The 24273-nt window shown below is 42.1% G+C and overlaps 1 protein-coding gene across 3 annotated transcripts; it reads right to left on the reverse strand.

The window, feature by feature from the left end:
• Positions 1-4706: 4706 nt before the first annotated feature.
• LOC115778031 (NACHT, LRR and PYD domains-containing protein 12-like) lies at positions 4707-22782 on the reverse strand. Of its 3 annotated transcripts, none has more exons than XM_030726051.1 (9): positions 22756-22782; positions 22627-22661; positions 22278-22435; positions 19819-19994; positions 17793-19695; positions 11074-11247; positions 9090-9263; positions 7934-8107; positions 4707-7099 (listed from the first exon to the last, which is right to left on the reverse strand). In XM_030726051.1, exons 3-9 carry the CDS (start codon positions 22397-22399, stop codon positions 7090-7092), a joined length of 2733 nt encoding a protein of 910 aa, XP_030581911.1. In that variant the 5' UTR covers positions 22400-22435; positions 22627-22661; positions 22756-22782; the 3' UTR covers positions 4707-7089. The 3 variants fall into 3 exon arrangements, with proteins under 3 accessions (XP_030581911.1, XP_030581909.1, XP_030581910.1); XM_030726049.1 differs by having other exon boundaries at positions 17793-19698; XM_030726050.1 differs by having other exon boundaries at positions 17793-19698; positions 22278-22410; positions 22756-22781.
• Positions 22783-24273: the final 1491 nt, after the last annotated feature.

The following is a 24273-nucleotide window of genomic DNA, read 5'->3' on the forward strand; positions in this document are numbered from 1 at the left end:
TTTCTGTTCAATGTGTTTAATCATGTTCCCAGCTTCTGCTGCTTAGTTTAGCTCCTCCCTCTGTGTTCTTGGTTCCCCTGTTTATGTTCTCTGAGGCTCCCGCCTCCCCGTGTTGTCAAGTCTGTGTTTCTGTTTCCTTGTTTGCACACTTCCTGTTTTATTTTGACAGTCTTCTGTTCCGTGTGAGTTCAGGTTTGCTTCCTCTTGTCTCGTTAGTCTCATTCTGTCCACCTGTCCTTCCCAGCTGTTTCCACTTGTCCTCGTTACCCCTTGTGTATATATTGTGTGCATGTTCCTTTGTTGTGTTGTTGTCTATGTTCTCCACAGGCTGTGTGTTCCTTTGTGTAGTGCTGTTCTCTGTTGTCTCTGAGGTGTAGAGGTGCTGACTCCAGCCCCGCCTCGGCTCTGGGATTTAGTGTTTTTGAAGCTTGTCAGAAGTGTCAGCATTAAAGCTGCGTTTGTGTACAGTTCAGTCTCCTGCGTCCTGCACTGGGGTCCTACCCTGCCTACCACACAGCCACACTGACAGAGCAGGTGAAATCCTGCATGAAGCAAGACTGGCAAACATTTGGCTTTAAAAGCTCACTAACAGGTCTCCTCAGTTCCCACACTGACAGCGTGATGCAGCACAGAGGGAACATTCCCGTGTTTTTAACACGTTTGTTGTTGGATTCAAACTCCAAATAAACAACCATCTTCAAACGATAAAACTTTATTAGTTTCAAATGTGTGTTTTTAATATTTGTGTGTTCCAAATATGAAGCTTTGGGTGTGACTGATGTGGACAGGGTGAACTCCAGAGTGGCTGATTGGTGCCAGTATAGATGAAGGCCCTTCCAGTGGCCTCTTCATCCTCTCAGCTCTTTATCCTGCAGAGTTGTAGAGATGTGTGAGAGCCTGAGCTGACAGGTCATAGTTGGAGCTGCTGGAGCTTCCTGTCAGAAGAAAACATCAGTTAGTTTGATTCACAGTGTGCTCTCTACAATCAGCCATGCAGCATCACTGCAAGCTGCTTTGAAAGCTCACAGCAGCATTAAAACCCTCAAAGAGTTTTTAGCAGACGAGGAGTCCACAGTCAGAGCAGCAGAGTCAGAGTCAGTGCAGAGAGGAGCACTTTGAAGGAAGCCGTGATGGATGCTGATCAGGTTTGTGTCAGTCACAGCTCGGAGACGTCCGGCTGAGATTTTAGAGCCCCGACTCGTGTTTGTGGCTCGGCAGACGAGCTGGGATTTCCACACTGCTGATGGGAAACAGCAGGTTTGATCACATCAGCGGGCGACAGCAGGACTCTCTGAGAGAATCAGAGCAGGAAAAACAGCTTCCTGCTGGGAAAAGAGAAAATCCTCTCCAACTACAAACAAAGCCTGAAACCAAAGCACAAATATATTTAGCAGGTCAGTGTCACAGTAACATGATGGCACCAAGACGAGCACAAGAAGCGCCTCTTGTCATTATTGTGGAGCCAGATTTGAAATGTGAGAAGTGGTTTGTTGGTTTTAGATGGATGCCCATCAGCAGCAGCCTCAGCCTCAGCTGTTCTTCCTGCGCTTTTCTTTAGAGAAGAGAACTTAAAGAGATGACCTTTGACCTGTGACACACAAAGATTTGACAGCAAACGTTGTGCAAACATTATTTGTTCTCTAATCTCATTTTTTAAGGCCAAAGCAGAAGTCAGCATTGCCGTGGTTCCATTAAGAAAAAAAGGCTTTTGAATTATTCCAGAAAACCTCCTGAAAAATTCCTCTTTTGTTTCCAAGATAACAGGATAAACTTCCTGATTTTCCTGAAACATCTCAGATCTTTGTTTAAACTGGGAGAAGCTGTGATTGTTTTTCAGCACAGAGCTGAAAACAAGACATGAACACATAAAAACAATAATGATAGTAACAATAATCTAGCAGAGGATTTTTCACAATACATTTTCAAAGTGCTTCACAAGCAAAATCAGACAAAATCAGCAGGTTCAAAAAGGTCAGACACAAAAGGTGAACTGAATCAGTAACATGTAGGAAAACAAAGGGAAATCAGTAATAAGGGAAATAATTGATCAGTGACTGCAAACACTTTGTCCCTGTGCTGCTGTGTGTGGTACAGGTGAACACAAACACACATTTTAATCATATTCTTCACATTTTACTGGCTACATCCATATTTCAACACTGAGCATTTAAATCATTTATATCTCATTATTCTGAATCATATGCAATAATTCTGAGTATCAGCCGAGTGTGTCTGCTGTAAACTCCCTCCAGCCTTTGGAGCAGATGAGCTCACAATAGGAGCCTCTAGTGGACATTAGAAGAACTGCAAGTAAATACACACACACACACACACACACACACACACACACACACACACACACACACACACACACAGTCTTAGCTATTGTAAAGGAACAGGTTCTATGTATAAATCCTTTTTAATAAAATAAACATGGTTCTCTTTAGAACATTACTGATTAACAGGGGTGACAATAGATGATTAACTAAATAACTCCTTGTCTTATCCATCCATCCATCTTCTTCTGCTCATGCTTTTCATGGTCACTGGGGGGGCGGAGCCTATCCCAGCTGTCAGGGATGAGAGGCAGGGTACACCTGTACAGGTCAGCAGCCTGTCACAGGGCTAACACAGAGACACACACAACCATTCACACTCACATTCACACCTGTGGGCAGTTTAGACTCAGCAGGTAACCTAACCCCACTGACTGCATGTCTTTGGACTGTGGGAGGAAAGCGGAGAGAACCCACACAAACACGGGGAGAACATGGAAACTCCACCCAGAAAGGCCCCGGTGGTGGATTCAAACCCAGCACCTTCTTGCTGTGAGGCAACAGTGCTAATCAGTGCGCCACCATGCTGGCCTCCTGCTCTGATATAGAACATAAATCAGATAATAACAACAAACATACTCTAAATGATCCCATTTCAAACTATCTCAAAGACACTGATGGAGAACAGGGGAGCTCATTCTCCTCCTCTCCTCCTTTCCATCCACCTCTACTTCCCTTCCTCTCAGCCTGTGTTCCCCTCCTCCTCCTCTTCCTCTCCTCTCAGAGATCTTCACATTAAAGATGTCCTGGCTCTTACCTCTACGCTGTCAGCCCCAATTAGTTGACTTTACTAGAAAATTTCATGAGTGCAAACAACAATCAGGACCTGTTCCCCGGCCCAAAGGTGCAGGGAACCGACCCTCTTGTCTGCCGGTGAAAAATCCAATGTACAGACATCAAGCCGAGGGGATACAAGAATACCCCCCCAGCTTGCCGCCTCTCACCGAGGACAACTAACAATTTGTATGGTTTGTCTCCAAATTCAATATTGTTTAAGGAGTGTGTTACTATTTTGTTGTCCCAAAATAGAATTATACTCGTATTTTAGTTTTAGAAAGATGTTATAGTCTGCTTGGAGTATTTTTATAAATTTCCTGTGCCCCCAATAATTCATGTTCAGTTTCTTCTAGTCTACCACGTTTGGCCTTTTCTTTCTTTGAGGACTCATATGAAATAATTTGTCCTCTAATAAATTCCTTCAGTGTTTCCCAAAGTGTTGAATCATTGACCTCATTGTTATCATTGGTCTCAAGGAAATGAGAAATCTGCACTGTAATGTGTTTAGTAAAGGCTTTGTTGGTAAGCAAGCGTGGATTAAAGCACCAACTGTACGTGTGATTTGGGAGACACAAATCAAGGCAATAACAGGACTGTGATCTGAAATCATTATATTGTGATATTTAGTGCTGTAATATTAGAAATTAATCTGGAATCTAAGAGGAAATCGTCAATCTGTGTATACATTTGTGTACGTGGGAATAGAAAGAATAATCACGATGGGATGGATGTTGTAGTCTCCAAATGTCTACTACACCCTTCGACTTCAGCAGCTTGTTAAGAGCTTGGACAGCAAGCGTATTAGGTGGAGGTGCAGATGACAGCCTGTCGAGATATGGATCAAGATAACAATTAAATCCCTCCTACCACTGAGTGATGTCATAAATCATCTGCTAATAAGTCCAACAGCTCACAAATAAAGGCAGGATCATCATGTTTGGCCCATGAATGTTTAGTAATATGAAGGGAGAGAGATTATGTGTCCTCTTACAATAAGAAATCTGCCATCAGGGTCAACTGTTGATGATGGAAATAAAAGGGCACAGATTTTTAAACAGAGTGGCCACACCCCTCGCTTTAGACGTCAAAGGTGAGTGACACACCTGAGAGATCCAGTCTGTCCTGAGGTCCCTCTGCTGGATCGCTTTAACGAGTGTTTCTGGTTAGAAGATGATGTCAGCCTTTAGCCATTTTAAATGTGCAAAAACTTCACCACATTTAATTTGCTGACCAAGAAAACAAACATCCAGACAGAGAGAAAGATAATGAGTCCTTATTTATTTATTTGTGGCATTTTAAGGACCAGAATATAAGCAGCATGTGGACAGAGGCAGTTTCATAAGGACACATCTTAACCCATAAGAACCCACAGTGACACAGTCTTGCATGTCTCATCAGTTTCCTTGAATAAGTTTGTAATTTAAAAGATTTTTGAAATTCTGTACAGACTTTTCTTGAAATGTGTGTGGGCTGGTAAGACGTGTTCATTTATTTGTGAAGGAAGAAACCTGAAACACTTTAATGAAAAAATTAAGACATTTAATATATTAAAGATTCAGAAGATATCACACACATGCACATGTGGGACTCTCCCTCCCCCTCTGAGCCCGTGTTCCTCACTAACCATAACATCTTTATACTGCCACTATCTACACACAGAGTGTGGCTGCTCCCAGTTGGCCTTCATCATTGGGCTTGTCCAGTGCTGGTTTTCATGACTCAGATTCCTTCCATCAGCGATAAAGCCAAAAAGCACATCTTCTCCCTGATGTTTCAATTAATCAATACAAAGCAATCTTATCCGGATTAATAGCAGAACATGGGGATGTTTTAATTGTATGTACTGTGGCCGAATCTTCAAGATAAGATACACTGAGACTGGGAATTTAGTCTGGCACTTTCTAATGTCTAATGTATCTGTTTATTAAATTGTCTCATGTTTGCTTCAGCCACTGTTTATTAATTAATTTCCTGGAGTTTACTTTTAAACATTTGTCATTTTATTCTTTGGGTAAAAAAATAAAACCCCAACAGGACTCTTAAGGGTTAATGTTCACAATTCGTCAATTCAGCAAAAACAACAAAAAACTGAAAAAAAATAGAATCCTGTCAACATGAACAAACAGTGCAGCAGTTGTTGGTAAAAAGAGGAAGCAAAGAAATCAGTTTCATATTTCAGATTAATCTTTTTTCCTTGATGACAGTTTGCACACTATTACATTAAACTCATCATGTCTCATATTTGATCAGCTGTGGATATAAAGTGAGAAAACTTTTAGTTGTTGACTAAATGGAAGCACAGATTGAAGACGAGGGTTCTCTTCAGATGGAGAAACATTGATTTCCTCTGAGAAATCAGAGGTTCATCATCAAAGACCTGAATCTGAATCAGGTGCAGATTTAAACTGAGGAAACTTGGAACTAGAAGAAAGTTGGATTGTTTGCTCAGGATTCACTTCCAATGAAAAATCATTTCTCTCTGCTCCATCATAAAAACTCTGAACTGTAAATTGTGTAATCTTTGTGTAATGTGAGGCACACGGTGCGCTGAGGGAACTCAGTGTGGTGACATCACCTCTGACAGTGTGACATCACAACTGACCGTCTGTTCTCATGTGTCAACTTTCCCGATCAGAGGTGAAGCTCGACGTCACAGCGGGAAGAAACAACAGAAGGGTGACAGCAGAGAGCTGATCTCCAATGAGCCACCTGACAAACCCCCTCAGACAGGAAGTCAGCTGTGGAGAAGATGTTTGGAACCAGTGAAATCTGAATGTTCACAATGAGGTTTGTTAGAGGAAGCTGATGAGGGAGATTGTGGTTTTTGTTTCCATGTCAGGAATGTTTTTCTTCCTCAGTCTTCAGAAATGTTCAGTGGGGTTGAGGTCAGGTGACTGTGGAGGAAAGTCCATGACTGTCAGCACTCCCTGCTCTTCTTTGGTCTTCAAGGATTTCTTAAAGGGCTGAGCTGTGTTTGGGCTCAGTATCCTGCTGCATCAATCCTCTCCACAAACATTCATCATGATAGTAAGGCATGTCTCTGAAGGATGGAGTGCTGCTTCTCTTTGCTTGGACTTGAATCTCCATGTGGCTTTGACCCTCTGTGGTCTCCTTCTCTCCTGTTGCTCTCCTTACATTCACCCTTCTGTTACTGACACTTGTCTCTAAGTGGACTTCATCAGTGAACTGGACTTTTCTCCATCATCCACTGTGAAATGCTGCTCTGTCTGAGCCCACCCCGACTGTCCTGTTTCTCCTCCTGAGAAGAGCTTTAGAGACGCTCCTCATCTTCTGAGTTTCCACAGCCTTCTTCTGACAGGACTTTTGCTGCTTGGACTCTTGTGTTCTTTATTGAGTCAAATCTGGATCTGTGATCAAGCTGCTTACTTCATGATTATTTAGAGACTTTACCCATTACTGAAGCTTTCCCACCAGTTTCCCTCTAGCTCCACTTCTTTTTGCACTTCATAGTAATAATATTCTTTCATCTTTAACTCATTGTTCTGTACATTTATATGCAGATATTGGATTGTATCGCAGGTTCTCCACAAGCAGCCATGAAAGCCTCAAATCTTCTTTTAATGTTCTCCAAGCTGGACTTAATGACCTTAAACTTGTTGCACACTGAATTTATGTTGTTCTCCAGAGTGACAGGTGAGAGCTGCAATAACTGACACATTTCCACTGTTCACTGGTCCAATATTAAGAAAGTTACAGACCTCAGCATTTGGACAAACAACCAAGTTCTATTCAAATCGCATACAGACGATCTTATTAAGAAAGAAAAATATGATCAAACTTATTTTCTGTACAGAAATACAGCTAACTTTTCTTTGTCCTTTAATGGAGACACAAAGTCCATCAGAAGATCCAGAGGAACACATGGGGATGATGGAGGACTCTGGATCATCAGGACACAGCTCATCCTCTCTCAGCACACACACCGTCCTGCTCACTCTCATCAGGACAAAGATCATCACCACCACCTGCAGAGAGAAGAAGGAGCAGAGGTGATTAATGAGTGTTTCCAGAGACTCTCCATCAGCTGTCAGTCAGTGATGCAGCACGTCCAGTATAAAGAGCAGCAGTGGAGCAGCTGTGGAGTGTATCCAGCTTCCTCTCAGCTCTCATGTTAACATGTTGTAGTGAACACGCTGAGCTGGAAGCTCACAGACCTGCAGAGACTTTTAGCATCAATTCTGTTTCCTCTGCAGTTTTCACTCAAGTCCACAGTGGAAACAAACTGCTGAGAGTCCTGAACGCTTCATTACTGCACAAACACGTCACTGATGGATTTACTGCACAAGGACACACACACAAATGTGACTCCTGGACTTTAACAGAGGTTCTGCTCTGTAGAAAGACCACATGGTTACTAAATATAATGATGGTTCTCTGAAATAAGAGCCAGTGATCTGCAGGCTTCAGTCAGACTGATCTCAGAGCTGTTAGAAGAAACTGATCAGCTGTTTAGTGTTGAAATGAGAGAACAAACAGTGTGAGATCAGATGTGATGAATGAGGACCACTGTCTCTATACATGTAAGGCTGTGAGCTGGAATCCAGCTTTATTTCCTGGAGACATGAACACAAAAGCAGTCGTCTTCACATCACCTCAAACACATGATCACAACAAGCTTCTGGCTGATCTGATTGGCTGACTGTTGTGTGTCTGTCACCATTCTCCTCTCACAGCTTCACTGAGGAAAGCAGCCACTGAGAAGGCTGCAGCTTTTCAGGAAACACTGGATCTTTCATACTAACTGTGTTTAGTACAATACTGCTGAGAGCAACACAGACTCACTACAACCCTCTACTGACCTCAGATACTTCAGACTACAGTGTGGACTCTTTTCAAGATCAAACAGCTGCTTCACATCTGGATCCTGCAGGTTGTTTCCGTTCAGGTACAGACTTTTCAGATGGGAGGGGTTGGACTTCAGAGCTGCAGCCAAAGATGAACAGCTGATCTTTGTCAAACTGCATCCATACAAACTGAAAAAGAATAAAAGATGCAGATAAAATCAATGATGATGCACTCAGATGTGTTCAGGTGTGAAATGTGCAGCTCAGCATTACTGTGTCCTAATCAATGAACTTTTCTCTGAAATGAGAAGAGCGACTTTGTGCTTCTGTTATTGTGGATCATCATCATGTCAGCCTTAAACACACATCATATAAATGTCAGCACAACATTTATCCATCTTTTCATGTCAATACAGATCAATCACATGCTGCTCTGTAGGATCAATATCAATGATCAGACATTATTTGTGAAATCACATTGAAATGAACAGAAACAGAAATATTTCTGCATCAAGTAAACTTTCTCATTTTAAACTGATCTGAGTTCAGAGGATCTTTTGTACACAGATGAGACTCTTCATTAGAAATTAGAAGCATTCATTTGGTAGTAATGGTGTATGACTGCCACCTTCTGGCAGTAATGGTGCATTACATTCTACCAGCCAAAGAAAATATGTACACACATATCTTTAGACAAATTTTAGCATAAAACATGGAGATTGTTTAGGACTTGATGAATATTATTGTAAAAATCATGTCCATCCCTAGAACAGATGCTGATCAAATGGCTGTTTAGAGCCTGCCGTCCTCTTTATACAGTCTATGTGTGGAGCACTTCTAAAGATGTGTCATAACGGCCTTAACTGAGCATGCTCACAGTGACAGCAGATATTGTTCTTGTTTGTGGAAACATGAGGACACAAACATCTTTCTGCTGCTTTTTACACTTTTCTTTTTGTTCTGAGCTGGACCTGTGTGTCTGAAATAAGGCATTTATCACCATCACTGACACACTCGCCTTTCATCAAAACACACTTCATTTCAGACAAGAAAACAAGATGAAGAAGAAGAAATTTCCATGTTGAAGGGAAGTTATGTCTGAAGACAAATGAGGTTCACTTGGTAAATAAGCAGATAAGACAGAGAATAGAAACACAGTCAGTGAACTGACCTCAGAGTCTGCAGTCTACATTCTGGACTCTCCAGAAAACCACACAGCTGCTTCACTCCTGAATCCTGCAGCTTGTCGTCACCCAGCCACAGCTCTCTCAGATGGGAGGGGTTGGACTTCAGAGCTGAGCTCAGAGACACACAGCTGATCTCTGACAGGCTGCAGCTCCTCAATCTGAACAAAGAATAAAACAAAGAGATCAAATCATTGATGATCAATCAGATATGTTCAGGTTTTAAATGTGCAGCTCAACATTATTATGACCTAATCAATGAGCTTTTCTATCAATGAGGAGCATGAATTTGTCCTTCTGATACTGTGAATCATAATCATGTCAGCTTTCTACACACAGCATCCAGATGAAGTTTTTGGCTCAGTTCAATCATGAAGATCTACCTGCTGACCTGCATTCCTGTCATTGGGCTGCTTCTCTCTTCTTTCCATCATTTCCTCTTTCCCACACCGTCAAACTCAATTCTGTCCTCATCAGCTGTTCCAATAATCTTACCCGCCTTTGTGAGCGCATCACTTCCTGTTTTCTGTCCTTTCAAACTCAGAGCCATTCTGTCATTCTGCCTTTCACACTCATTTGTGCAACAGCCGTCCCCAGAGAGCCTCATCCAAGCAGGGCCAGATCTAGACTGCTATGTTTGGGTGGGCAGCTAAAAATTATTGGTGGGCGACTTTGTTGAGATGAAGACTGAAAGTTTGAGCAGCCAACTAGTGACCTGCAGGTTGCTGGTTTGAGTCCCTGTTCAGACGGTGCCATCTCTGTACCTGTGTGTATCACAACACATCCAACCACAAAAGCTGCTACAACAGGTCAGTGAGAACTACACAGAAGTGATGAGCATCAGTAGATTCTTAGATGAAACTTTGTTCATTGAGTATTTGCTGTTGGCTGCAAGCAGTTTGATTGTTTTATAAGCAATAATTAATGATCCTAAAACAGGACACCTACACTGTATTTGCTTACCTCTGATCAGCTTTGCATGTAGTCCAAGCCTACATTTGAATTCTGGTTTTATTTTCTCAGACCGTTAAACACTACAGAGGCTGCAGCTGAAGAATCAAAACTAAAATCAGATTTGAAACTTTGATGAAATAATTATAATCCATCAGATTCTCCCATGTCTCAGTGATAGAGTTGTGATATTGATGAGTCTGTTAACGCTTTCTTTCCTGTCTTCATTTAGCTTCATCTTCAATAATAAAGCAGGTCTTTTCCAGACTTACTGGACAAAGTGTTTAAAGTGCACACTTTTAATATTATATTACTCTGCAGAGCGTTTCCTCTCACACACACTCAAAGCACTGCTTTGTCTGCAGTAGCTGTGTTGCTTTCAGTCGTGTGAGTGCTGCTCAGATGGAGTCTAAGCCCTCAGCAGTACTCGGGCCGCTCCTTTAGAAAGCTGCTGCTGCTTCAGAAGCTCCACAGAGAATCATTCTCCTCTCTTTAACAATGGGGCTGCTGGCCTCCTGCTGCTGAGGCTTCATACATCACACCTGATTCTGCTGTCATCCTCTCAAACAGGTACACTGATGTAAGTACAGCATATAGTTCTACTTAGAGTTCAGCATACAGCTCTATGAGGTCAGTACTCACTGGAGTCTAACGGCCAACATAGTTTGATTACACAGGCTCGTATTACTGCAGTAAGTTTAGCTTTTACTCCTGACTCTAATCTCCTTATTGAAACGAGGCTTCACTCTGAATAATTCCCAACATGTAAATGAAAATAAGACGTGGTCAGAGCTGAGATCAGATGAATTAATGGTTATGGTTTTGATCTGTTTTTATTAAAGAACAAGATATGATCGGTGTTAATCAGCACACGTGTCTCTGCTCTGTAGATTAAACTCTTTGTGATCCTTTTTCTATCAGCTCAGAACATTTGTTGTAACCTAAAAACTCTGTATCTCCATTTTTCATAACTCATTTTTCATAACTTTTTCATAAATCAGCAACAGTCAGTGAACTCACCTCAGAGTTTCCAGTTTACAGTTTGGACTCTCCAATCCAGCAGACAACAGCTTCACTCCTGAATCCTGCAGGTTGTTCCTGCTCAGGTTCAGATATGTCAGATGGGAGGGGGTGGACTTCAGAGCTGAAGCTACAACTTCACAGTGAGTCTCTGAGAGTCCACAGTCAGAAAGTCTGAAACACAAGAAAAGCAACTTAAAGTGATTTAGAAACAGAACACAGAGAACAACCAAAGATAGGAAAACATGACAGACTTTTTAATAATAATAATAATAATAATGATCATGGTCCTCCAGCATGACCTCTCTCACACAGAGTGTAGCAGCTCATTTGCTGTTCTTAGAATAAAATTACAAAATTGAGATAAAATGCCATAAACAATATCAAATTAAAGAGGAAAGAAGACCCACTTTGTTATATGATAAAAGTCATTTACCTCAGCTGGAAACTTTGACTGGTACCAGTTTTAAGCCTAATCTTAAAAATAGAGAGGTTGTCTGTCTCCTGAATCCAAGCTGGGAGCTGGTTCCACAGAAGAGGGGCCTGAAAGCTGAAGACTCTGCCTCCCATTCTACTCTTAAGTATCTGAGGAACCACAAGTAAGCCAGCAGTCTGAGAGTGAAGTGCTCTGTTGGGGTGATATGGGACTATGAGGTCTTTAAGCTAAAATGGGGCCTGATTATTCAGGACTATTAAGGCGATTGGCCTATAATTAACTAAGACAGCTGAGTCGAGTGATGCCTTCTGAAGTAATGGTTTAATTACTACCACCATAAAAGCATGTGGTACGTAGCCCATTAATAAAGATAGATTGATCATTTTTAAGATTGAAGCATTAATTAATGGAAGGACTTGTTTGAGCAGTCTTGTAGGAATGGGGTCTAATAAACATGTTGCTGGTTTGGATGAGGTAACTATTGAAGTTAACACGGAAAAATCGATCAGAGAGAAAGAGTCTAAATAAATATCAGCAGTACTGAAAGTAGCTGAACATAAAGATACGTCTGTGAGATGGTTATGAATTTTTTTTTTAATAATGGTTCAAATTTTATTTGTGAAGAATTTAATGAAGGCATTAATAGTTAAAGTGAAAGGAATACTTGGCTCAACAGAGCTCTGTGTAGCCCACGTGACAAAACTGACTAATGAAAGGAAAATGGAATTAATAGGAGTGTATGCTTAAATTTCAAATGCCCTACTGCACTTGAATGCATCGTTCAGTGTATGCGATCCGACCCTGTTCAGCAGCCAATCAGGAATCACGCTCAGAAGCGGAGGGTGAAATCGAGGCGCAAATGGAGAAGGTAGCTACATGCTGAAGGGAGAACATTTCGGTTGATAAAGTGAAGAGAAAGCCAGAAGCAATTAGCTTACTTGCTGCGAGTTCAGGAGAGAGTGATTCGGCAAAGGGAGACGAGTTACAGCAGCTGGTTTTGCCGTTCACTTTGGGAGCTGTGGATGAGCCGAAGCTAACAAACTCCGTTTGAAATCCAGAGCAACAGTGAGAACCACATTTCGTTTGGCTTCAGCTAGCTTGTTTCGGCTGCTGGAATTAAAGCTAATGAGTGAGCTATGGTGAAATAAGTGCAAACTGAATGTGTAGCTGCGAGTAGGCCGCAGTCACTGTGATTAATGTATTGTAATGTATGCTAAGAAGAGTTGTAGTTGTGTGTTGTTGCTTAATGTGTTTTGTAAGCTCAAATTATAGGGGAACTCTATTCCTCCTTTGTAAATTAAAGCAGGTTAGAGGGCAATTTTTGGTGCAGTTTCTCTATTGTATTAATAGGCCTGTAATGCAAGGGAAGAAATTAAGCACACTTCTTTGATACCTCTAAACCAACTTGTATGTGTACTCGTTTTGTTTAAAATTGTTTGTTTATTCAGGTTGTGATAACTTTTCACAAGATTGATTTGAATTGTAACTTAGTAGAACATTGTTCACACGAACAGTAAGTAATATGAGTGCTTTAATATTTAGTTCTCATGTTTGATTAGTTTTGAATTGCTGAATGTTGTACAACTAAAACAGATATTTAACTGACTGAGGACATATGACCAAGGTTAAATTCAATAGATATGTTGATTTTGAATCTTTAATGATGCATCTAAGAATATGAAGTAATGGACATATACATGTATGACCTTATCTGTAGGTCAGGTTTTTTGAGTGGACAAGAAAAACAGTCTTGAGGACCCAGCGAGATTCCGATCCAATTCGATGGCGAGCTGAAAGGACTTTGGAGAAAGACCCAGATCCAGAGAAGGAAAGAGTCAAGTACACACATATACACATACAGACCATTCAGACAGACTCGGCATACCCAGTACACCTGCAACACGGGCTGTCTTTCCCATAAGAGACTAGGGCTGCAACGATTAGTCGACATAGTCGACAATAATCGACAATAAAAATAGTCGATGACGAATTTAATTGTCGACAATAGTCGTTTATTATTACTGGTGATTTTTTTTTTTTACGTAGTGAGACATCTTCCTGTCCGTCTTTCTCTGGCGAGCTTCACACATGCACAATCCGGCTGTTAAGTGATGACGTAGAATTCCATTTCCTGGTCCAAACTGTCACGTGATCAAGTTGCCGCAATGCTGTGTCCCTGGTTGCTAAAACTCCAAAAAAACACACTCAGGTGTGATTTTACTGATGATAAAAAGAGAAGCGGAAATAGCTGCAGTTGATAAGGTATGTTAGAATCATCTTTAATAGTGACCAGTCATTGGTTATACCAGGGGTCGGCAACCCGTAATCCGGAAAGAGCCATTTGAACCCGGTTTACACGGAAAAGCCGCAAATAATAGCGGAAGCCGGTAGCCGCTACTGGAAACCGGTATAGGTTACCGCGAGTGACGCATATATTGAGAAACTAAAATAAATAAGTAAAATGATTTTATTTTAATATTTCAAGATCACACTAATGTTCCAATTTAAAACTACAACAAAAACCGAACTGAGAAAAACAAAATGCACTTCAACTGGATACTGATAATTTACTTCCACGACCCGCATCATTAAGCCTGGATGAGCCGCATACGGCTCCGGAGTCGCAGGTTGCCGACCCCTGGGTTATACCGTTGCTGTTTATTTAGAATCATTTGGACCCAGAAACGACGTCAGAGTTAAAGATCGGATAGCATTCAGCCGCACGTTTAGTGATGGGGGATACTGGTAAAACTGTGCAAACTTTGTTTTACAGGGACAAAAAAGTACTATATATATTTTTTTTATGGTTGGAAAAATGGACCGTTAGTCATATCAGCAGCAAACCTGATTAAAGGTTTTGAATGAAGTATGTGTTACTACCACATTTTAAATAACCTAATGCTAAATGTAAAAGCTGATAGCTAAACAAGTGCCATTTCATAATTATGCAATTCATAATCCGACTAGTCGACTAATCGTTTCAATAGTCGATGACTAATCGACTATCAAAATAGTCGTTAGTTGCAGCCCTATAAGAGACTCAGACGGACAATTTCCTTTTTCATCCCTAGTGGGACTTGTGCACAATTTTCTTTTTTTTTGTTTTGGGGTTTTCAGTTAATTGATTGTAAGCCATGGCAAATTTTATTTTTATTATGTAACAATATAAGAGTTGCTACTCAATTTCATCTCTGTGTTCGGCTCATTATTACTGCTTTATTCCTTGGCTCCACGAACCAGGTTCTTCTGATCTTAGGCCCACAGTTGTTCTATCAGTTATCTCACTATTAAATGTAATCTGCTCTCGTATCTCGGGAAATTGGTTACATAAGACTCTTCTTTTTAGGACTACGCTTCCTCCTCACACCAGGCCAGGAAAAGGATTTTCCAGGGTGTGGAGCTGAGTCTCCAATTCACTGAGTCTGGCCTCCAAGGCTACAAACAGGCTACATATGTTACAAGTATCGTTACTGCTAAAGGAGACCGAGGAGGAACTAAACATCTGAGACACAAAGCAGGAAAGTGCAGGAGGGACAGGCAAGGAAGCCATATATACCTAGACGCCACATTGAGCGAGTGGGCCTGTTGCTGTGACACGTCAGCACGTCCGCCATAATGGATGTGGCAGATATGCACTGTAAACTAATACAAAATGAGCTGAACTTGGACTGAACTTCCTAAAGTGCCTTTCTACAAAGTTATTTAAGTTAGTACGTTTCATTCACACATTCAGATATTTCTTTGAAAAAGAAAAAGCCACCGGCAGAACCAGGCTCAGGGAGGGGCAGTCATCTGCCACGACGGGTTGGGCTGAGACAGGACAAAAGACATGCTGTGGAAGAGAGACAGAGATTAACCCTTTAATTTGGAACCAGTTGTCAGCGACAGGATTTTTCAGTGTGTTTTTAAATTACCGTAGCTCTTGAACCATTTACTCAATTGAAACGGTTTCTAAAAAGCAGAGACTCTGTGCTTTTCGGCAATATTAGGGTCATTATGGTAATATCAGGCACTGGGTTTGATTCCACTTTGGCCCAGGCCTCTCTCTCTGTGTGGAGTTTGCATGTTCTCCCCGTGTCTGCGTGGGTTTCCTCCCACATTCCAAAGACATGCACTTACTGGGCTTAGATTAATTGGCTACTCTAAATTGCCCATAGGTGTGAATGAGAGCATGAAGGTGTGTGTGGATGTTGTCTGTCTCTCTGTGTTGGCCCTGCAACAGGCTGGCGACCTGTACAGGGTGCACCCTGCGTCTCGCCCTATGTCAGCTGGGATAGGCTCCAGACCCCCGCGACCCTGAACAGGATAAGTGGAAGTGATTGGATGGATGGATGGTTTCACAGCAGTCCCAGGAATAACAATGATTGTTGACAGAAGTGCAAGTGAGTGATAGTGAGAGGTCTCAGGAGAAAACATACATTTTATTGGACATATGAGTGTTTTTTACCGTTTTTGTTGATTGGGTGATTGGGTTTATGTTATCAGGGTGATAACATAAACTTTTATTTACATAGAAGACAATGTCTAACAAATGTTCCGGGATGTTTGGGAGAGGAATGCCAATCCTTTGTTCTCTCAGTCTCTCTCCCAGAACAATGTTAGTTCCTAGCTTATATACCACAGAGTTCTACCCCCAACTCGTGGTTTACATTGCCCATGCTCCATGCCTAGAACCAGTTTCAGCCAGTTTTCAGCAAAGACAGGAAGTCTTGGAATACCTTTCCTTATTTGGTCATAGGAGAAAAGGTAATAGGTAAAGGGCCTCAGCTAAGTCCACAGCTATAATCCATATGGCTTAAAATGATAAATAAAACCAAATGATTTGCTGGATTCCAAGCTTGCCCTGATTTAATTTTATTTTTGTTTTTAATAAATGCATGCTTTTTACTTACTCCTTGGTTGCCTCCCACTTTTTTTTTGTTGTTGTTGTTTTTTTGTTGTTTTTAAGCTGCCCTCTGCCTGCTTTGAATGAACCGCCCCCTCTTCCACGTAACAAATGGCGTTGTCAGCAGGATCAGTTTCGAGGCAGCTGGGGGTAGCCAAGGAGGTTAGCTAAGATTGTAGTATCTGTGTTCCTGGTGCTAACCATGCATTTAGATTAAAGGCTCTGTTGGAAAGACTTAAAGATGAAGATGATGGAATGTAATGGTTGCTGTTTTACCTGGTTGAAGTCTGTGAGAAAGGGATGTGTGGGGAAGAGTTTCATTTGGCACAGATGTATTTAGGTAATGTCCAATCATGGGGACGTCATCAAAGGAGCTGAGCCTCAGGGAGTGTTTGGTTTAGGATCTTGTGTTGCTGCTGGGCAGCAGTGCTTGAGGAGAAGCATGGAGCCCAGGCTACACCTGGTGAGACGCCAGCAGTCCTTGACTGTGAGTAGCCGGTGACGTGAGGATCCCTTATGCAAGCTATGCTAAATTAGACAAGAAATCAGGTGATGAACAGGTTACCTAAATGTGGAAATGAGACTATATCAAACACCTTTTGCTTTAACGTTCTCCCAGGATCAGAAAATTGCTGAGACCAGACTGTAATTGATGCCCTATCTGACACTCAGTGGTGAGTGTGGCAGGGACTGCGAAGATTTTAGTGTGGGGGGGATGTGATGTGGCAGAAGTAATTTTAATGTTTTGTGTTTTATTGTTTTTTTTAAATATTTCCATGTTTTTAAACATATTTATTTCATGCTTTTATTGTTGGGTTTTGACTTCCTGCCACATCAATTAGGGGAATGGGCACCACCTGCTGGGGCACCTTGATAAAGAATGGAGGAGCAGCAGAGGGATGAGCAAGCAGAGGAAGCAGCAAGACGGTGCTGCAGCGAGGACACAGAGAAATGGAGAGAAACCATAAAAGCATGGACTGAGGGAATGGACCCAAGCGAAAGAGGAGAACCAGCAGAGCTGATACACCAGTGGCCATGGGAGAAAACAACAAGGGAGAGAACTGTGTTGCAATGGCCATGGGGAAGTAAAAAAACTGAAATGTGAATGGGATAATTTGCTGGATTCCAAGCTTGCCCTGTTTTAATTTGATTTGTTTTTAATAAATGGCATGCTATTTTACTTAATCCTTAGTTTCCTCCCACTTTTTTTTTTAAGCTGCCCTCTGCCTGATTTAAATGAACCGCCGCCTATTCCATGTAACAATAATACAAGTATGATGCTATTTTTACAACAAACACCTGGAACACTGTTTAAGGATGATGAGAATGTCACAGTGTGAATATTTAAAGAACTACTAATCTGCAATAACTGATAATGTTAATCACATCTGGACTCACTCAGCCTTCCTGCAGTTCCTCACAGCTGGGATCAGTCTCCGTCGTCCCTCCACTGATGTGTTGTACTTCTGCAGGTACAACTCATCCAGAACCTCCTCTGACATCTGCAGCATGTAGGCCAGAGCTGAGCACTGGATCTCAGAGAGCTCCTTCATTGATCTGTTCTCTGACTTCAGGAACTCTTGGATCTCCTGATGTACTGAGAGGTCCTTCATCTCCATCAGACAGTGGAAGATGTTGATGCTTCTATCAGGAGAGATTTGATCACTGTTCATCTCCTTCAGGTTGTTGATGGCTCTCTGGATGATTTCTGGGCTGTTCTCTGTCTGACCCAGCAGACCTCCTAAGAGTCTCTGGTTGGACTCCAGAGAGAGGCCATGAAGGAAGCGAACAAACAGGTCCAGGTGGCCGTTTTTACTCTTGAAGGATTTCTCCATGACTCTGATCAGAAACACGTCCAGAAATTGGAAACACTGAGCTTTAACTTGATAATCAGTGATCACTGAATTCTGATCAGTGAATCTGAAGAACCTAAAGATCTTCTCTTTGAATGATGTTGGGTTTGAGTCACTGTGCTTTTTTTCTTTTAAAATGTTCCCCAGGAATTCATCCATCACCTTTGTCTTCCTGTTGGTGAAACAGTGGAACATGTAGACTGCAGCCAGAAACTCCTGAATGCTCAGATGAACAAAGCAGTAGACTGGTTTCTGGAAGGTCACACACTCTCTTTTGAAGATCTCTGTACAAACTCCTGAGTACACCGAGGCCTCTGTCACATCCAGACCACACTGCTCCAGGTCTTCTTGATAAAACATGATGTTTCCTTTCTGCAGATGTTCAAACGCCAGCCTCCCCAGCTTCAGAAGAACTTCCCCGTTAGCCTCCATCAGCTCCTGTGGACTCGTCTCATGTCCCTCATGGTACTTGTTCTTCTTCCTTTTTGTCTGAACCAGCAGGAAGTGTGAGTACATGTCAGTCAGGGTCTTGGGCAGCTCTCCTCCCTGCTCTGTAGTCAACATGTGCTCCAGAACTGTAGCAGTGATCCAGCAGAAGACTGGGATTCTACACATGATGTGGAGGCTCCTGGATGTCTTCATGTGGGAGATGATTCTGCTGGGCAGCTGTTCATCACTGAATCTCCTCCTGAAGTACTCCTCCTTCTGGGCATCAGTGAAGCCTTGTACTTCAGTGAACCTGTGGACATGATTAGGAGGGATCTGATTGGCTGCTGCAGGTCGGGAAGTTATCCAGATGAGAGCCGAGGGAAGCAGATTCCCCTTGATGAGGTTTGTCAGCAGCACAGTGACTGATGACTTCTGTGTGACATCAGACACGAGCTTCCTGTTGGTGAAATCCAGTGAAAGTCTGCTTTCATCCAGGCCGTCAAAGATGAACAGAAGTTTACAGACAGCGAGCTTCTCTGCTGGGACCTTCTGTAATGTTGGATGGAATACATGGAGCAGCTCCAGAAGACTGTACCGCTGATCTGGGATCAGGTTCAGCTCCCTGAATGAAAGCAGAATCACCACACTGACATGTTGGTTCTCCAAGCCCTCTGCCCAGTCCAGAGTGAACTTCTGCACTGAGAAGGTTTTTCCAACACCAGCGACGCCGTTGGTCAGAACCACTCTGATGGGTCTCTGTTGGTCAGGGAAGGCTTTAAAGATGTCGTGGCACCTGATTGGAGTGTCATGGAGGGTCTTCTTCCTGGAAGCTGTCTCCAGCTGCCTCACCTCATGTTGGGTATGAAGCTCTTCACTCTGTCCCTCTGTGATGTAGAGCTCAGTGTAGATCGTGTTCAGGAGGGTTCTACTTCCTGTTTCATCACTTCCTTCAGTCACACGTTCACATCTCCTCCTCAGACTGATCTTATGTTCCTCTAAAACCTCCTGCAGACCAGGATCTGCTAAACAACCAGAAAAACAATGAAAGCAAAGAGAAAGAAAACTCTTTAATATCTGAACATCACAACAAGAAGTCCAGGTTTCAGAAATGAGTCCATCAGCAGACAGATGTTCAGTCTTACTTTGTACACAGCTGCTCTGACTGGCTGTCTGCAGTCCAGCTCTGGTTCTGGATCTTTCTCCACACTGGGGTCCAGGTTCATTACTGAAGAATGGAGGAAGACCTTTGGAGTGGTCACTCTTCATAGACAGACAGCTGGATACTGAAGACTCTGCTGTGTGTCTGTGCTGCTGACCTCTGGAAACACAAACACAGAATAAAATCATAGCTGCTCTTTTACATGTTCATGTTGTTGGGCACTGAGCTGCTTTCCTGGCAGGAAAAAAGCTGTGAATCTTTTCCTGCTTCTAACAGCTGGTGTTTTTCTCCCAAATCCTGATGGTAGCTGTGAAAGAACTGATGTGTTTGAAGTGGAAATGTTGGAGTAAAGCACTGAGAGAACAGATGACACAGCCCCTCCCTGCCCTGTGAGCAAATCTCTCATTCACAATAGTTTGAATAGATTCAGTTACACAGTTCTTCTGTTTGCCATCAAATGTGTTTGTTTCTCACTTTATTCATATGTTCATGTTGGTAATGTTTGGAATTCAGACTGAATTGATTGTTATCTGCTGCAGCAGCCTCAGCACCCCTCCTGCCCACAGCCTCTCTGGGATGCTCTTTTTAGACCAAATCATGTTAATAATTGACCTCATCAGCTGTGAGACGTTCCTCATTTCAGGATCTGCACATTCAGTCTCTGTTTCCAGCCTCAAGTTGTTTGACAGCAGAAACATCAGTGAAGAAGCTCAAGTTTCCTCAGTCTGATTTCAAACTGATGGAGCTGTAAATGTGAGCTTTAGCTTTCTATGAAGCCAGCTTTGGGCAGAAGGCTGTATGGTACAGCTGCACTACATGGCAAACATTTTTCTTTATCCAATCTTATAAAGGCTCATAAACTTTCTGATGGTCTGGCTGAGGGCTTTCTGTGGACCAGACTGTATGTGGATCTATGACACTTCCATTGTGTGTCCAGTCAAAGCGTGTGTGTGATTCTCATTTCCCAAAGTGGTCCTGAGTGACCCTGAATGTGACAGCCCTGCTTTAACCTCCTCAGACCCTGCGTCCATATGGGGACGTTACATTTAGGCTTTGCTGCACCTCATACTTCATTCTGCTCAATAGTGTTTTAGACTTTGTTCATCCATGTTGACTTTGTTGTGTTATGCTATCAAATAAAGCCATCGTCCCATCTGAGGACATTTTTACAAAAGTATGTAACAACCATGGAACAAAATCCAACTTCCTGTTCAAAGAGGAAGTTGAGTTTATCTGCATATCAGGTCCATGTGATCACAAATATGTAGGAGAAATGAAAAATGCCTCAGAAACAGGAGCTCAGGTCTCAGGAGGTTAAAGTGTGAATGAGGTCTGCACATTCTCACTGCTCATTCCTCCTTCATGAACAACAGTTTGTGCACGGGAAAAGTCACACACATGCTTTTTGTCACACATCATTTCTACATCCAGCCCAGGTGATTTTTAGCATTACAAAGTTTTTCTCTCACAGCTTTCTTTGAAACGTGTTGCTGACATTAAATTCAGAATGAGGCTTCAGATCAATCTGTGTCTGTGCCAGTTTGAACTCAATATCAGCTTTACATGATTTAGCTTTGCATTTGTTTCTACTTTCATTTCTCACACAGAGAAACTCAGCGGTTGTTTACTGGTCAAATCTCCTTGAATCCAATCAAATCATTCAGCATTACATTTGGACTTTTACAGGAGAATAAAGTTCCATTTGAGTTTCAGGCTTTTACTATACTGAGCTTCAAGAAGAGCTTTTCCAAATGTTTAACCCACCATATTTACACAATCACAAGCATCATTTCACATCCTGTTCAACAACTAGAAACACAATCTCAATAAGAAGCACAATTATAATTATCTTTAATCTACAATTAATGGCTGATCTGTTTCTGATTGGATTAAACTGCACAGAGAGTTTATTAAAGGATTTGAAGTCATTAGAATTAAACTGAAGTGTAAATAAAACTGATTTGTGTCAATATTTATGTAACATGTGACATTAATATCTTTTTAAATCTGGGAGCTAAAACTTTTTTTTTATTATCATCAGTTTGTCTCATAAACACCAAGAATCAAGCTGAAGATGTGACCTTTGACCTCCAACATTGTGACTCAGTGCTCTGTAATAACTGTATTCCTCAGGTATTCTAATGTGGGATTTGATGGATCTAATATGTGACTCATATATGATTCCTCACAGAGATTGAGCTGCACATGTGTACAGATACAAACAGGTAGAAGAACTCCTTCATGTGTTTCTCAGTGACTTTGATGATGTTTTCAGTCCAAACTAGTTTCTCTGTGGGAAAATAACCTGATGTTGATCCTCACTGAAGCTTTGCTGTGTTAGTGGGAATGCAACAGTTCAGTGAAGCTGATCTAACAGACAGCAGCATTTTGATTCCTGCTCAATGAATCATCTTCACATTTACAGCACAAACAGGCTCTTACTTTGAGTCTGACGCTTCATTACTGAAGTCTGGAGGAAAATCTTTGGACAAATCACTCTTCATAGACAGACAGCTGGATCCTGGAGACCCTGCCCTGCCCTCCTCTTCCTCCAAACCACTCATCTTCAGTCAGTCTGAGAGAGAAACCAGCAACACCGACTGAGAGCAGAGCAACAACCAGAGAAACAAGTCTGTACAAGACACACACACACACACACACACACAGCACTCACACTTAAAATGTTCTTATAGATTGTTCGCACGCAGAAATTTGAAAATAACTGTTAATTAGGGCTCTACGTAGAATAGAACATTTAATAATGACACTAGAAAAAACTGGGTTTACTTACAATGCTGTTATACCTGCATCCTGCTGAAGTATTTACTGTAAAAAAATAAATAAATAAAAAAGTTTCAGTCCACAGAGACACTCAGAGACTCTGACAGTAGAAAAAGAAGAAGGTTGGACTCCCACTCACCTGGTTTTCCTCCTCCTGCTCTGACTGTAAAATGGAGTCTGAACTCTGAATACTTTCAGTTTCTTCCTCACCTGTAATCATATGACAGGAAGTGGATGTACGCAGATGTGTTTCTTAAAGAGACAGGAGCTTCTCTCTTCTGATTGCTGTCTGTCTGTTTCTGTGCTGCTGGATCAATAATTAATTTTTATGCTTTTTTGATTCAGACTCTCAGCTGTTGTAATGTAGTGATGGGGATATATGTCAGGACCTCCTCCATAATGAGGAGGTCCTGACATATATCCCCATCACTACATTACCTGTCACACAGAGCAGCAATGGGCTGCAGAGCTCGGTACCTCTGGACCTACTCAGGTCTTCCACAAGAATCCAGCTGGCAGAGTGAGAGCAGCCAGCTTTGACCTTAATGAGTCATTAACACAGAAACACTCCAAATCTGGTGGTGCTGAACAGGACAGGAGCAGAAGCACATTTACTGAGATTCAAAGCCCATGAAATGAAACACAGGCAGGAAGTCTTTGAGTTTAACTGTATCCTCCATCACGCCTGCCTGTGACGCTGAAATCAATCAGGCAGGAAACAGCCCACTCAGGGAATCTGCACTCTGTGCCTCCATATTTTATACTGAGAGATTATAGAAGCCCAAACATCAGCCCCAAAATGTGCTGAGCAGTCAAACGTGCCTCCAAACATGTGCTGAGTCACACTGACATTATTGCTACAGAGAGCAGGTGGAGAGCTCTCAGCAGCTCACTTCAATAAGAAGGACAAACAGGGCAGAAGGAACCACCACATGGAGCTCCCACTAACAGGCTGATATCCCTGTGCTGCTGTTCCTACAGCATCATAACTAATGTGCTTCCAGGACCTCCATTCAAACCAACCAATCACATGTGACATCACGTGGCCACTCAGGAAAAAAGAGTGGAGAAATGCTAAATGCTGAACCTCAACCTGACCTGAGAAACAGTCAAAGTGATGATTTCCACAGTGGGTGTGTCTAGTATTGGCTGAGTGAGGCAGTACTGAGGGTTCACAAATGGGAGAGGCCGCCCCTCAAACACATGGTTCACATTTGATTTGAAGGCCAAACTTTCCTCAAACTAACCTCAATCTAACCGAGTGGTTCTGCTGCCTAAACCTGAGCAAACTGCAGCTGAAACATCCTGAAAAAATAAAATCACACTGACTTCTGTTTTCAAATGTTTCTGCCAGAAAACGTCTCCACTGCTTCACAACAAGGTGACGGCCCAGTTTCAGTGATGCTCCTGGAACAACATTAATGATGATGTTAATGAATTATGATTAATTATGATGCTGAAACACACAGATAAACACACTGTAAGGCTGCATGTATGCATGGACAGGTCAGCAGTCCACCACAGGGTAACTAGCCGTCTGTAACAGTGTGATCAGGTTCAGTCCAGCACTCAGAGTCTGTTACTGGAACACTTTGGTTCTCAGCACCTTCATTCAAGCTCAGCGTGTTTCTCCAAGTCCAACCAAACTTTCTGCACT

Source organism: Archocentrus centrarchus, unplaced genomic scaffold (genome assembly GCF_007364275.1).
Source record: "Archocentrus centrarchus isolate MPI-CPG fArcCen1 unplaced genomic scaffold, fArcCen1 scaffold_96_ctg1, whole genome shotgun sequence".
Classification (NCBI taxonomy): domain Eukaryota; kingdom Metazoa; phylum Chordata; class Actinopteri; order Cichliformes; family Cichlidae; genus Archocentrus; species Archocentrus centrarchus.